The 13,837-nt window shown below is 49.3% G+C and overlaps 1 protein-coding gene across 1 annotated transcript in view; it reads right to left on the reverse strand.

Moving 5' to 3' along the window:
• Positions 1–342: 342 nt before the first annotated feature.
• cbsb (cystathionine beta-synthase b) overlaps positions 343–13,837 on the reverse strand; it is a 19,416-nt gene continuing 5,921 nt past the window's right edge. The window contains exons 3-15 of the mRNA XM_079732135.1: positions 12,731–12,837; positions 11,526–11,660; positions 9,195–9,274; positions 6,950–7,154; positions 6,463–6,554; positions 6,065–6,184; positions 4,685–4,769; positions 4,222–4,327; positions 4,023–4,097; positions 3,809–3,943; positions 2,958–3,066; positions 2,720–2,804; positions 343–1,603 (exon numbers count right to left, since the gene is read on the reverse strand). Of these exons, the coding sequence (XP_079588261.1) occupies positions 1,446–1,603; positions 2,720–2,804; positions 2,958–3,066; positions 3,809–3,943; positions 4,023–4,097; positions 4,222–4,327; positions 4,685–4,769; positions 6,065–6,184; positions 6,463–6,554; positions 6,950–7,154; positions 9,195–9,274; positions 11,526–11,660; positions 12,731–12,837 (1,492 nt within the window). The 3' untranslated portion in view covers positions 343–1,445. The remainder of the gene's footprint in view (positions 1,604–2,719; positions 2,805–2,957; positions 3,067–3,808; positions 3,944–4,022; positions 4,098–4,221; positions 4,328–4,684; positions 4,770–6,064; positions 6,185–6,462; positions 6,555–6,949; positions 7,155–9,194; positions 9,275–11,525; positions 11,661–12,730; positions 12,838–13,837) is intronic.

Below are 13,837 nucleotides of genomic sequence, written 5' to 3' on the forward strand. Positions count from 1 at the left end.
TCCAGGATGACGTCTCCCACATTGCTTCATGTAATCATAGAATGTTGTATTCCACAACGCAAATTTGCTTATGTCGACGTTGATCATAAAATAAAAATAGATATGAGGAGCTCTTTTCCAAACCGCCTAGACCCACGTATGTTAATAATCAATTGATCCTGTTAAAATGGTTTGTTGGCCCTGTCTATACATGTTGAACAATGATTTTTAAATCAAACAATATTGTTGAATATAAATTCAAAGTTTATTTAATTTTTTTCAAAGACGCTATAAATCCATAAATTATTTTCCAAAAACAGTTTGTTTTTTAACAAGAGAACATGCACCATACGATATCAGGGACTCGTCTCATACTATAAATGAATATAAATCAAATAAATGCAAATGCATGAAATAAAGATTGTGTAAATATTCTTTCAATATTTTGTGTTAATTTCTTACTTCTGGAGATCACGCTTCCGAGCAGTTTACTGTACTTTACTTTTAACCATTATAATACTTTATATCATTAACTTTGTAACTACTTGGGGACCCCAGCAGTTCCTGGTGGTTTGCGGTCCTCCCACTAACCTCATGTGTTCACTGCGCCCTGGGGAATGAGCCTGGTCCCTTCATGTTGGAGCATTAAAAACTGTTCCTTTGCTGATTCAGTTAACTTGTTGAACTCATTGATTATTCTTGACTGTATTCGCTCTGGTATGCTTAATGTATAGTGATAGACTGATCTCAAGTCGCTAAATTGGTTTCAATTCAAATAATTTCCACAGTATAAGAGAGTTTAATAATTACAAACAAATCACACAGGGTCGACAGGAAGCAAGTTGGACACTTGGCAAGACAGAAAATAACATGAAATTATTGATTAACAGAAAGATGAATGAGTATGAAGTACCTCACGTGTCTTACATTACGACCCTCTATCGTTGGATTTGATCAAACTCTTAAAAGCATCCACCACAATTCTTACAAGGTGCTCGAAATACTTAAAAATGAACCACCACCACATCCGTGGGAGATAAAACTCCAAATTCATCAATCGACTCTTATTGCACATTAAGCAGCAGTTAGCTCTCAGCTTTACAGCGATTGTAAAAGAGGGTCACCTCTTTTACAATGACATCCACTATAAGTTAACTCGTACCACGACCAACCCCAGCCCACACTCAGTGACCCCTGCTCCTGTCCTGTGGTCTCACTTCATTACTCATTAGATCATTTGGCACCAACATCTGCAGCAGGGTGACCTAAACCGCCTCATTCAAGTACCTTTGCTGTAATCAACCTGGCCGCTAGATGGCGCCATCCGGCCTTCACCTTAATTGCTAAATAACGCGTTGACTGACCTTTTATTCCTTTCCCCCCTAACTGAAATGTAACTAATTTAAGACTCCAGCCTGACCCTCTCCCCTCAGGTAAGACCCCCCTCCTGCTCAGACAGGAAGTGGTCACAGGGACATTTCGTCGGGCAGCGAGCGCTCAGAGGGGGGGCGCTCAGAGGGGGGGCAGTCCAGGCTCTGGGCGGCGGTGATGTGGGTCAGCAGGTCCACGGCCGTCACCACGCCGAACACCATCTGCCTGGTCCGCTGAGAGCCGTCCTCCAGGTCTGCACAGAGCGGCCATGTTACAACACCAGGAGGGACGCAGACACACAACACCAGGAGGGACGCAGACACACAACACCAGGAGGGACGCAGACACACAACACCAGGAGGGACGCAAACACACAACACCAGGAGGGACGCAGACACACAACACCAGGAGGGACGCAGACACACAACACCAGGAGGGACACGAACACACAACACCAGGAGGGACGCAGACACACAACACCAGGAGGGACGCAGACACACAACACCAGGAGGGACACGAACACACAACACCAGGAGGGACGCAGACACACAACACCAGGAGGGACGCAGACACACAACACCAGGAGGGACACGAACACACAACACCAGGAGGGACGCAGACACACAACACCAGGAGGGACGCAGACACACAACACCAGGAGGGGCACAAACACACAACACCAGGAGGGACGCAGACACACAACACCAGGAGGGACGCAGACACACAACACCAGGAGGGACGCAAACACACAACACCAGGAGGGACGCAAACACACAACACCAGGAGGGACGTGAACACACAACACCAGGAGGGACACGAACACACAACACCAGGAGGGACGCAGACACACAACACCAGGAGGGGCACGAACACACAACACCAGGAGGGACGCAAACATACAATGCCAGGAGGGACACAGACGCTCTGCACTGTCTAACCCCTCCTGCTCCTTAATGACCTGTCTCACATAAAAACTAAAGTCTGTCTGTCTGTCTGTCTGTCTGTCTGTGTTTGGATTCATCTGAAGATTGAAGAGGGTTTGTGGGCGGAGCCTGGAAGCCTCGGTATGAAACCACGCTGTTGTCATTGTGTGTGTGTGTGTGTGTGTGTGTGTGTGTGTGTGTGTGTGTGTGTGTGTGTGTGTGTGTGTGTGTGTGTGTGTGTGTGTGTGTGTGTGTGTGTGTGTGTGTGTGTAATTCCTCTCTAGTCACTAGAAATGAATGTTTCTCCTTGCGAGTACACCGTGCTCCTTCTGGGATGCGGTGTCTTACTCAGAAAAAACAACAACAACTCCAGCTGTCCTCCTGTCAGTGAATCAGAGGTCAAAGGTTGGCAGTCGGGGACCAAGCAAAGGGATCGGAGGGCTTACACTGAGTCTGCTGGTGGACCACCAGGGCGAAGTGGTCCTTCTCCAGGATCACAGACAGCTTCCCCAGGGTGTCCATGAGGCCCACCTGGCAGGGCAGAGGGTCAGGGTCAGGGGTGTGTGTGTGTGTGTGTGTGTGTGTGTGTGTGTGTGTGTGTGTGTGTGTGTGTGTGTGTGTGTGTGTGTGTGTGTGTGTGTGTGTGTGTGTGTGTGTGTGTGTGTGTGTGTGTGTGTGTCCCACCTTCTTGAACTGTGTGTAGAGCACCTTGCTGACGGGGTCAGAGGGCATGACCCGACCGGCCAGCACACAGGACAGCATGTTGCCCAGGGTCACCATGCCCAGGATCAGCCTGGGGGGGGAGAGTGTTAGAGACCGCCTTGAGGAGTGAGGCGCTCTAGATCTGGAGGAGTGATACGCTCTAGATCTGGAGGAGTGAGGCGGTCTAGATCTGGAGGAGTGTGGCGCTCTAGATGTGGAGGAGTGAGGCGCTCTGGATCTGGAGGAGTGAGGCGCTCTAGATCTGGAGGAGTGAGGCGCTCTAGATCTGGAGGAGTGAGGCGCTCTAGATCTGGAGGAGTGAGGCGCTCTAGATCTGTAGGAATGAGGCGCTCTAGATGTGGAGGAGTGAGGCGCTCTAGATGTGGAGGAGTGAGGCGCTCTAGATGTGGAGGAGTGAGGCGCTCTAGATCTGGAGGAGTGAGACGTTCTAGATGTGGAGGAGTGAGGCGCTCTGGATCTGTAGGAGTGGGGCTCTCTAGATGGATCTCGTACGCCGATGGCAACCATCCATCGGAGTGTGTAGTGTGGAGTGAGGCTGTGGTGGGTGGACTGGGAGCTGCTCTAGACGCTCCCCTCTCCTCCCATTACTACAACGTCTGCCCGGCCTGTCAATCACTGGAGCGTGAAGGTAGGTATCACCCTGTCCTAGGTATCACCATGACGATAAGACCCGGTGAGGCCTGTCCTAGGTATCACCATGACGATAAGACCCGGTGAGGCCTGTCCTAGGTATCACCGTGACGATAAGACCCGGTGAGGCCTGTCCTAGGTATCACCGTGATGATAAGGGGGGGGGGGGGGGGGGGGCGTACCCGGACTGGTCCACCACGGGGGCCTGGTCCAGGCTTCGCACCCGCAGGATGCTGATGGTGGTCGCCAGGGAGACGGAGGGCAGCACGGTGAAGGGGGCGGAAAGGTGGAGGCCCTGCAGGGTGGAGCTCCACCACCTGAGGAGAGACGCCAGCGTTACCTCACACCGGGTCAGGGGTCAGGGGTTAAGGGTCATGGTCAGGAGGAGAGCCTCACCAGGGCCTGGACTCCGCCTGGTCCTCGCTCAGGAAGCCCTTGTCAGTCATCCACCTGTCGCTCAGGAACTTGGTCCTGGAGCAGGAGAGCAGAGAGCAGGTGGGGTCAATACATCTGCAGGTATACTCTAATACATATCCCAGGGCCCCGCCCTCTGACCCCCCCCCCCCCCCCCCCCTCTGAACCCCCCCGTCCTCACATGTAGTTGCGGACCGAGTCGGGCAGCACCACCACACAGCGCTGGTCCTCTCTCAGGTCCTTGGCCGCCCGCATCGCTGCCGCCATGGCCGTCCCTGCACTGCCTCCTACACACACGCACACGCACCACACAAAACACACGCACGCACACACACACCACACAAAACACACGCACACACGCCACAGAGAGAGTGAAGCCATGTTAGGCATAAGCCTTTGAATGTCCTCCTGAGTCGTGGTGTAAGGGTCAGCATCACTTTGATTTTAAAGGGCCGCTTGTCCCAGACATAAGGTGACAACTGACCGATATAAATAACTTCTTGATTAACCTGGTCTACGTCAGAGAACATGTGATAGAGTCAGGAAGGGGTTGGTCTTAAGTGATGAGGTTAAGTGAACGCCATTGGCTGTAAGTGCTACACCAGTTTGACTGACAGTCCGTTTCCCCACTCATCAGGTCTTACCGCACAGAAGCCCCTCCTCTCGTATGAGGCGGCGGGCCATGATGAAGCTCTCCTCGTCAACGGTCTTACACCACACGTCAATCACCTGGAAGACATGTTCACATCAGACTGACACGTCAATCACCTGGAAGACATGTTCACATCAGACTGACATGTTAACATCAGACTGACATGTCAATCACCTGGAAGACATGTTAACATCAGACTGACATTTTAACATCACAGACCAACATGTTAACATCAGACTGACATGTTAACATCATACTGACATGTTAACATCACAGACCAACATGTTAACATCAGACTGACATGTCAATCACCTGGAAGACATGTTAACATCAGACTGACATGTTAACATCACAGACTGACATGTTAACATCAGACTGACATGTTAACATCACAGACCGACATGTTATCACAGACTGACATGTCAATCACCTGGAAGACAGGTTAACATCAGACTGACATGTTAACGTCACAGACAGACATGTTAACATCAGACTGTCATGTCAATCACCTGGAAGACATGTTAACATCACAGACTGACATGTTAACATCAGACTGACATGTTAACATCACAGACCGACACGTTAACATCACAGACTGACACGTTAACATCACAGACAGACATGTTAACATCAGACTGACATGTCAATCACCTGGAAGACATGTTAACATCACAGACTGACATGTTAACATCACAGACTGACATGTTAACGTCACAGACTGACACGTTAACGTTACAGACTGACATGTTAAGGTCACAGACTGACATGTTAACGTCACTGACTGACACGTTAACATCACAGACTGACATGTTGACATCACAGACTGACATGTTAACATCACAGACAGACACGTTAACATCAGACTGACATGTCAATCACCTGAAAGACATGTTAACATCAGACTGACATGTTAACGTCACAGACTGACACGTTAACGTCACAGACTGACACGTTAACATCACAGACTGACACGTTGACATCACAGACTGACATGTTAATGTCACAGACTGACACGTTAACATCACAGACAGACACGTTAACATCACAGACTGACACGTTAACGTCACAGACTGAAATGTTAACATCACAGACTGACATGTTAACATCACAGACTGACACGTTAACATCACAGACTGACACGTTAACGTCACAGACTGACATGTTAACATCAGACTGACATGTTAACATCACAGACTGACACGTTAACATCACAGACTGACACGTTAACATCACAGACTGACACGTTAACATCACAGACTGACATGTTAACGTCACAGACTGACATGTTAACATCAGACTGACACGTTAACGTCACAGACTGACACGTTAACATCACAGACTGACACGTTAACATCATGTTTGTATGACTCACCGAGCCGTCCAGCACCGTGGGCACGAAGTCGTAGCCAATGCCCTCCACTTCGTAGGCGCTGGGCTCGGGGGGGTTCAGCGGGTCGGCCAGCAGGGAGCCCACAGGGTCCGCCCCCACGATCTGAGACACAACCAGCCAATCAGGACGCTCCACCGTGACCTCATCATCCTCAAAGATGGAGCCGACCAATCAGGAAGCTCCACAATGACGTCATCATCGTCAAAGATGGAGCCGGCCATCTTTGACGCTCTGAAGCTTCTCGATTGGTCGAAGCTCCGATGCTCTATGGAGACGGGTGGAGAAGGGGGGAAGAGGAGGGTGGAGGAGGAGGAGGGTGGAGGAGGAGGAGGGTGGAGATGGGGGGAGGAGGCGGGTGGAGGAGGAGGAGGGTGGAGTACCGTGATGCTCGGACATTTCTCCTTCAGCTTGCGTCCGATCCCGGTGATGGTGCCCCCAGTGCCAGCCCCCGCCACCAGCATGTCCAGCCTCCCTAACACACACACACACACACACACACACACACATGCACGCACGCACGCATGCACACACGCACACGTCATTGCATGTCCTAGTCTGAAGCCTTCAGCGGTCTACATGAGGAGGGGTGGAGCTCTGGGTGGATGTCTGTGGAGCCTCCACTGGATACCGACAGCCTTCAGAGCAGCAGGAGGTAGAATATGACCCGTCTCAGAGAAGTGGAGCTGAAAACAAGCCTCTCCAGCTGTCTGGCCTCCAGCTGTCTGTCCTCCAGGCGTCTGGAGGACAGACACCTGGCTGTAGAGGACAGACAGCTGGCTGTAGAGGACAGACAGCTGGCTGTAGAGCGTGTACAGAGGAGGCCTTTGGTTCTCCTCCTCACCCGGAGAACCCGACCTGGAGTCTTACCGTCACACTGCTGCCAGATCTCCTCGGCCGTGGTGTCGTAGTGGGCCAGTGGGTTGCTAGGGTTACGGTACTGGTCCAGGATGTGGGAGTTGGGGATCTCGTTCTTCAGGCGCCAGGCCACGCCCACGTGTGACTCTGGCGAATCGAAGCCCGCCGAGTTTGGCGTGCGCACAATCTCCGCCCCCAGCGCCCGCAGCACGTCCACCTGGAGGGAGACGGGGGTCAGGAGGGACGGCCTTACTCACCCCTTCCTCACCTCTAACCCCCCCCTCCTCCCCCCTTACTCACCCTCACCCCTTACTCCCCCACCTCACCCTCACCCCTCACCCACCTCAGATTTTGAATGTCATCATGACATATAGAAGAGACATGTCTCTTCTACAGAGACATGTCTCTAAGGCCCTATAGAGACATGTCTCTAAGGCCCTGTAGAGACATGTCTCTAAGGCCCTGTAGAGACATGTCTCTAAGGCCCTATAGAGACATGTCTCTTCTACAGAGACATGTCTCTAAGGCCCTATAGAGACATGTCTCTAAGGCCCTGTAGAGACATGTCTCTAAGGCCCTGTAGAGACATGTCTCTTCTACAGAGACATGTCTCTAAGGCCCTATAGAGACATGTCTCTAAGGCCCTGTAGAGACATGTCTCTTCTACAGAGACATGTCTCTAAGGCCCTGTAGAGACATGTCTCTAAGGCCCTATAGAGACATGTCTCTAAGGCCCTGTAGAGACATGTCTCTAAGGCCCTGTAGAGACATGTCTCTAACAGAGACATGTCTCTTCTACAGAAACATGTCTCTACAGGGCCTGTAGAGACATGTCTCTAAGGCCCTATAGAGACATGTCTCTGTTAGAGACATGTCTCTATAGGGCCTTACTGTATGTTCACACCAAAAGCTGTAAAAGATGCAAAATCGCAGAATAGCTCAAAATGCAACACTGTCCAAAATATTTACGGCTCATATCGCTCTTGCGATTTTGCTTTTCCATTTAAAGGAGCCGCGCTTTTTGCCTACTACACGCTCGTAGTTGAGGCAAGTGCTGCTGCTGATGCCGAGCCACAAAAACACAAGATAGTCACCAGTTTCATCAATGGAAAAAGAATAATAAGCATAACACATGAAACACTGAATAATTAATTAATGGAGTGATTGCTTATATGCTAGATTATAGCTTAGTTGATCGCTATAGTATGTGTGTGTGTGTGTGTGTGTGTGTGTGTGTGTGTGTGTGTGTGTGTGTGTGTGTGTGTGTGGTATTGTTTATTATGGAAAAAATCCGCTCAACGGGAGCATTTGTGCCAGGCAGACACACAGCAAACTGACAAATTAGAAATCGATTTTTGTGCGTTATATCTCCCTGCTTCTGAAATGCGCGCAGATCTTCACCCACCACTCGTCCGCTGGTTTCCATCAGCATTCCACTGTGCCACCATCCCTGTTGCGTAATGCTGATTGCCTATGCCCTCATACATTGTTGAAATCATATGCTGAATGCTTTACTTTTTCCATGTGTTTTTCAGTTAATGATCGGGCTATAATAAGACCACGTTGGCTATGCAATCGCGGACAAATACGATGCCCTGCAATAGCCGCAATTATTCTCTCACGCACCATGACGAAGGAACAAATGTGTGGTAGGAACTAGGAACTAAAGTTCTCGCGTATGTTTACTGGGACCCACGCCGGCGAGAGACATCTACATTCTGATTGGCTGGCGGTCATTAACAGCCGAAACGCTACAAGCTCATTTGCATAGAGTTGACCTGTTTTCAACTCTCTTTTACAGCTTTACAGCTTTAAAGCTATCGCTCAAGTGTTTTATCGCTCATGTCTAATAAAAAGTGAATGGGCGTTTATCGCTCAAAGCGCTTTACAGCTTTTGGTGTGAACGCACAGTAAGAGATACGTCTGTTCTATAGGAGTCATGTCTCTTTGTTATGGGCCTTAGAGACACGTCTCTTCTATAGGAGTCATGTCTCTTTGTTATGGGCCTTAGAGACACGTCTCTTCTATAGGAGTCATGTCTCTTTGTTATGGGCCTTAGAGACACGTCTCTTCTATAGAGCATGTCTCTTTGTTATGTGCCTTAGAGACACGTCTCTTCTATAGGAGTCATGTCTCTTTGTTATGGGCCTTAGAGACACGTCTCTTCTATAGAGCATGTCTCTGAGGCCCATAACGAAGAGACATGTCTCTTCTATAGCAAACATCAATAGACGCCGGTAGAGGTTTCGAGGCTCACCTTCTCCATGCTCATCTTCTCGGGCATGACGATGATGCAGCGGTAGCCCTTGACTGCAGCTGCCAGGGCCAGCCCGATGCCTGGCAAGAAGAGGGGTTCACTGTCACTTAGAACCTGTCAATCAACTCAAACCGACCTATGGACATAAGAACTGACACTGAGTTTGCAAGACAAGATACAACTAAACTGAATCTGAAACATTACAGGACTAAATAAGAATAACAAAGGGAAGTTAAATATAAACCAGTTCATTTACTGGTTTCCAAGCTCTGACCTTGATTCTGAGCATGCCCAGTGGTCCAGGATCATTTCCAGGAGCTGGGATTTGTAAATGCAAAACTCATTGACAAGGAAATACAGAAGGGAGCTTTCAAACTGCAACTAAAATAGATATAACTTGAATGATGATCAAATCTAAACGGAGATAGCAGAGCCTGCTCTCTCATAGCAGTAGAGTTGGATGTCTCGAGACCGGTCTTGGTCTCGAGACCGGTCTCGAGACCACTTTTACGTGGTCTCGGTCTTGTCACAGTCTCGACCGTCTTTGGTCTTGGTCTTGTCTTGGTCTCGGATCCCTCGGTCTTGTCTTGGTCTCATTGTCTTGGTCTTGCGGTCTCAGGTCGACATAGTGGTCGGGAGATTTGCAACAAATAATGTCCATGATACAAAACATAATATTCGATAATGCAACATTAAATTATTTCGCCTTTCACGCCCTTCAAATGCAACCTTTCAAATGCAACCAATCAATGACATACATGTATTTTTGTTGTGATTAAGAAACTGGCGCTCATCCAATCAAAAGACGCAAGTGTAGCCAGCGTGAAACGTTAGGTTTACGTCGGAGCTGTCAGTCTCAGTCAGACCTACAGTAGTAATAATAATGTCAGCGAATTCTACCATCATTAAATTTGCATTCACCGAACACAAAGAAATTTGCAGTCCAGGGGCAACAAAGAAGCATTCTGCAAAATGCAAGTTTTGCAAAGTCTCTCTAACCGAAACAGCCGGGACGACATCAACGTTCACCAGACACCTGGAGCGGAGTCACCCGGAGAGGTAAGCTAGCGGTATAAATTATTTAGGGGACGGATATTTTTTTGCAAGCTTCAGTTCTTTGCAGACTTACTGAAACATTTTTGGCTGAGAGTGTAACTACATGCTAAGTACAGGTAGTTAACTTATCAGTGTCTCTCGGCTACTTAAACATTAAGTTTTCACCAACGTTAGATATTTTGGCGAATTCATTGAGTAGAAATACTGTATATCAAAACCGTGTCAGTGAGCTGTTGTTCTTGCCTTACTGAAGAACAGGCTTTATATTGTTGGCAGTGTGTTGTAATCACATGCTATTGCAGACATCAAGATGTCAGCATCTTGTCTCTATTCTTGGTAATGCACCATTTGATGTGCAGTTTGTATTGGTATGTAGAATTTGTAGTTTGCATTTGATTCATGCGACATGTGCGCATGTCATTGTTGTTTACTGTATTTTATTTAAAATGGAGTTGTTTAACTAAATAAATGTGACCATTGACATTTAAATAACATCTGCATATCACATTGTTTTGACTTCACAGGCTTAATCTATTTCTGGCAAGGTTATAATTGTGTATCTTCAATTTCATCTACAAATTAAGTATAATTGTAATTAGTTACATATTTCCCATAGCTGTTGGAGGTGTTAGCTGTTTTATCAGATGACTTTTGGACCAGTTAGTACCAGTCAGTCAGTAATATCAGTCCTCAACAGCAGACAAAGGAGTCTCAATCCTCTAATAGTGCAGTTACAGCTGTCATGCAATTGCTATACCTAGTTTATCTCACCCAGTCTACGAAAACATTTACAGTGAGTGAGCTCACAGTCACACACATTCAGTACAAGCTCTGTCTCTGCATTGTTCTGTCTGTAGTTGAAATAATACCTTCTTAAATTGAATTTAAACTGGGACTGAACCTCTTACCCCAGTGTGCTGCTCTTATTCAATTGATGCAAGTTATGGTGTAACACTAGCTCACTAGCTGTTTTTTTTGTTGGTTTTTTTGGTCTCGGTCTTGGTCTCGTCTCGGTCTCGTCTCGACTTTGTCTTGGTCTTGACTCAGTCTGTCTTGGCCTTGGTCTCGTCTTGGTCTCGGTCTTGATAACCCTCTGGTCTTGGTAGTGTCTTGGTCTCAGTTTAGGCGGTCTTGACTACAAGTCTACATAGCAGGCCTCAGGGGAACGGCCTGCTCAGAACCTTAGAGAGGCCTCTGCAGCCTTTAACCCTAACCCTGACGTAGGTTCTATGATGGTGTACCTGTGTTCCCTGACGTAGGTTCTAGAGGGTGTACCTGTGTTCCCTGACGTAGGTTCTATGATGGTGTCTCCAGGCCGCAGCAGTCCGTCCCTCTCTGCGTCCTCCACCATCCGCAGGGCGATGCGGTCCTTCACGCTGCCGCCCGCGTTGAAGTACTCACACTTCACCACTGCACACACACACACACACACACACACACACACACACACACACACACACACACACACACACACACACACACACACACACACACACACACACACACACACACACACACACACACACGTTACTCTTCTTGTCTGACCGCTCCGCTCTTGAAGTGCGTCGGCCAATCAGCTCTCTAACGGGACACCTGCAGCGAGCCCATTGGCTGATATCTGAACCCGTTTCCTGGACCATCGTGGGGGGTCTACTGGTCCAGACCTTCTCATGAGGAGGTCAACCCCAGCCCACCTTGGCCGCCGGCCCAAGTTCGCCATGGCAACCCGTCCCGGCGGTTCCCATGGCGACCCGTGGGACCAGTCACATGGCTGTCCCGTTCCCGCTGAAACCAGCTCCTTTGTCCCTAATCTGCCGGAACAATCTGGAACTTGACTTCCACGATTAAGGGAGCGCATAAAAGAGAATGGCTGCTGTTGTTATGAGGATTACTGAGGTTTTATTGTTGAACCCAACACCCTCCGCTCCCTGGGTTAGCACCCTGGTCTAGCTCCCTGGCCTAGCTCCCTGGGCTAGCTCCCTGGGTTAGAACCCTGGGATAGGTCCCTAGCTCCCTGGCCTAGCTCCCTGGGCTAGCTCCCTGGGTTAGAACCCTGGGCTAGGTCCCTAGCTCCCTGGGTTAGCTCCCTGGGTTAGCTCCCTGGGTTAGCTTCCTGGGTTAGCTCCCTGGGTTAGCTCCCTGGGCTAGCTTCCTGCGGCCCCCAAACGGCTTAAAACAGCTTCTTAACCTTTGGGTTTTTTGGTCTGGGAATGGGCGCTGTTATACCAGCTCAGCGGCCCCTGAGGGCCAGCCAGGGGCCAGCCAGGGGCCAGCCAGGGGCCAGCCAGGGGCCACCTGAGGGCCAGGAACAACAGGTCTTTCTCCCTCCCCTCTTCTCTCCCTGTGGGAGGCCCCTCCGCTGACAAAGGCAGGACGGTTAGAGAAATGGGCTTAGATAAGATGTGTGTGTGTGTGTGTGTGTGTGTGTGTGTGTGTGTGTGTGTGTGTGTGTGTGTGTGTGTGTGTGTGTGTGTACTCACAGACTTCACACTTGAGGCCGCAGGCCTTGGGGATCTTGTTGAGGCGCACCAGGGGAGTCCCCCCGATCCAGCTGAGGATGTTGGGGAGGATCTTGGGGGCTTGGGGCCTGGGGGGTACAGATCACAGCGGACATTGTTTAATTTTGTTTTCTGATATCTGAGGATATCAGCCTCTGATCCATAACCAAACCAGTTCCTTCTGGTCCAGACCGGTTGAGGGCCTGGCAGTGGGGGAGGGGCCATGACTCAGCATGCCTCGCCGTGTGGGAGAGAGAACCGGAGGCAGAGCGGGGTCTGTGGGGTTTGGACGGGGAACCAGTTCTCCCAGTTAACCCAGTTCTCCAAATTTAACCACCTCCTTTGTAACTGTTTCCTCTTCAAGCCAAACTAAACATCAATCAACCTGTTCAATATTTTTGGTTGGCTAACATGTTAGACAGGTTAGGTTAGAGAGCACATTGTGAGGTAAGGTTAGGTTAGAGAGAGCAGTGGGTGGTTAGAGAGAGCAGTGGGAGGTTAGGTTAGCAGTCTGAGGTTAGGTTAGCAGTCTGAGGTTAGGTTAGCAGTCTGAGGTTAGGTTAGCAGTCTGAGGTTAGGTTAGCAGTCTGAGGTTAGGTTAGCAGTCTGAGGTTAGGTTAGCAGTCTGAGGTTAGGTTAGCAGTCTGAGGTTAGGTTAGCAGTCTGAGGTTAGGTTAGCAGTCTGAGGTTAGGTTAGCAGTCTGAGGTTAGGTTAGCAGTCTGAGGTTAGGTTAGCAGTCTGAGGTTAGGTTAGCAGTCTGAGGTTAGGTTAGCAGTCTGAGGTTAGGTTAGCAGTCTAAGGTTAGGTTAGCAGTCTGAGGTTAGGTTAGCAGTCTGAGGTTAGGTTAGCAGTCTGAGGTTAGGTTAGCAGTCTGAGGTTAGGTTAGCAGTCTGAGGTTAGGTTAGCAGTCTGAGGTTAGGTTAGCAGTCTAAGGTTAGGTTAGCAGTCTGAGGTTAGGTTAGCAGTCTGAGGTTAGGTTAGCAGTCTGAGGTAAGGTTAGCAGTCTGAGGTTAGGTTAGCAGTCTGAGGTTAGGTTAGCAGTCTGAGGTTAGGTTAGCAGTCTGAGGTAAGGTTAGCAGTCTGAGGTT

The sequence above is a fragment of the Pollachius pollachius genome (genome assembly GCF_949987615.1).
Source record: "Pollachius pollachius genome assembly, chromosome: 3".
Classification (NCBI taxonomy): domain Eukaryota; kingdom Metazoa; phylum Chordata; class Actinopteri; order Gadiformes; family Gadidae; genus Pollachius; species Pollachius pollachius.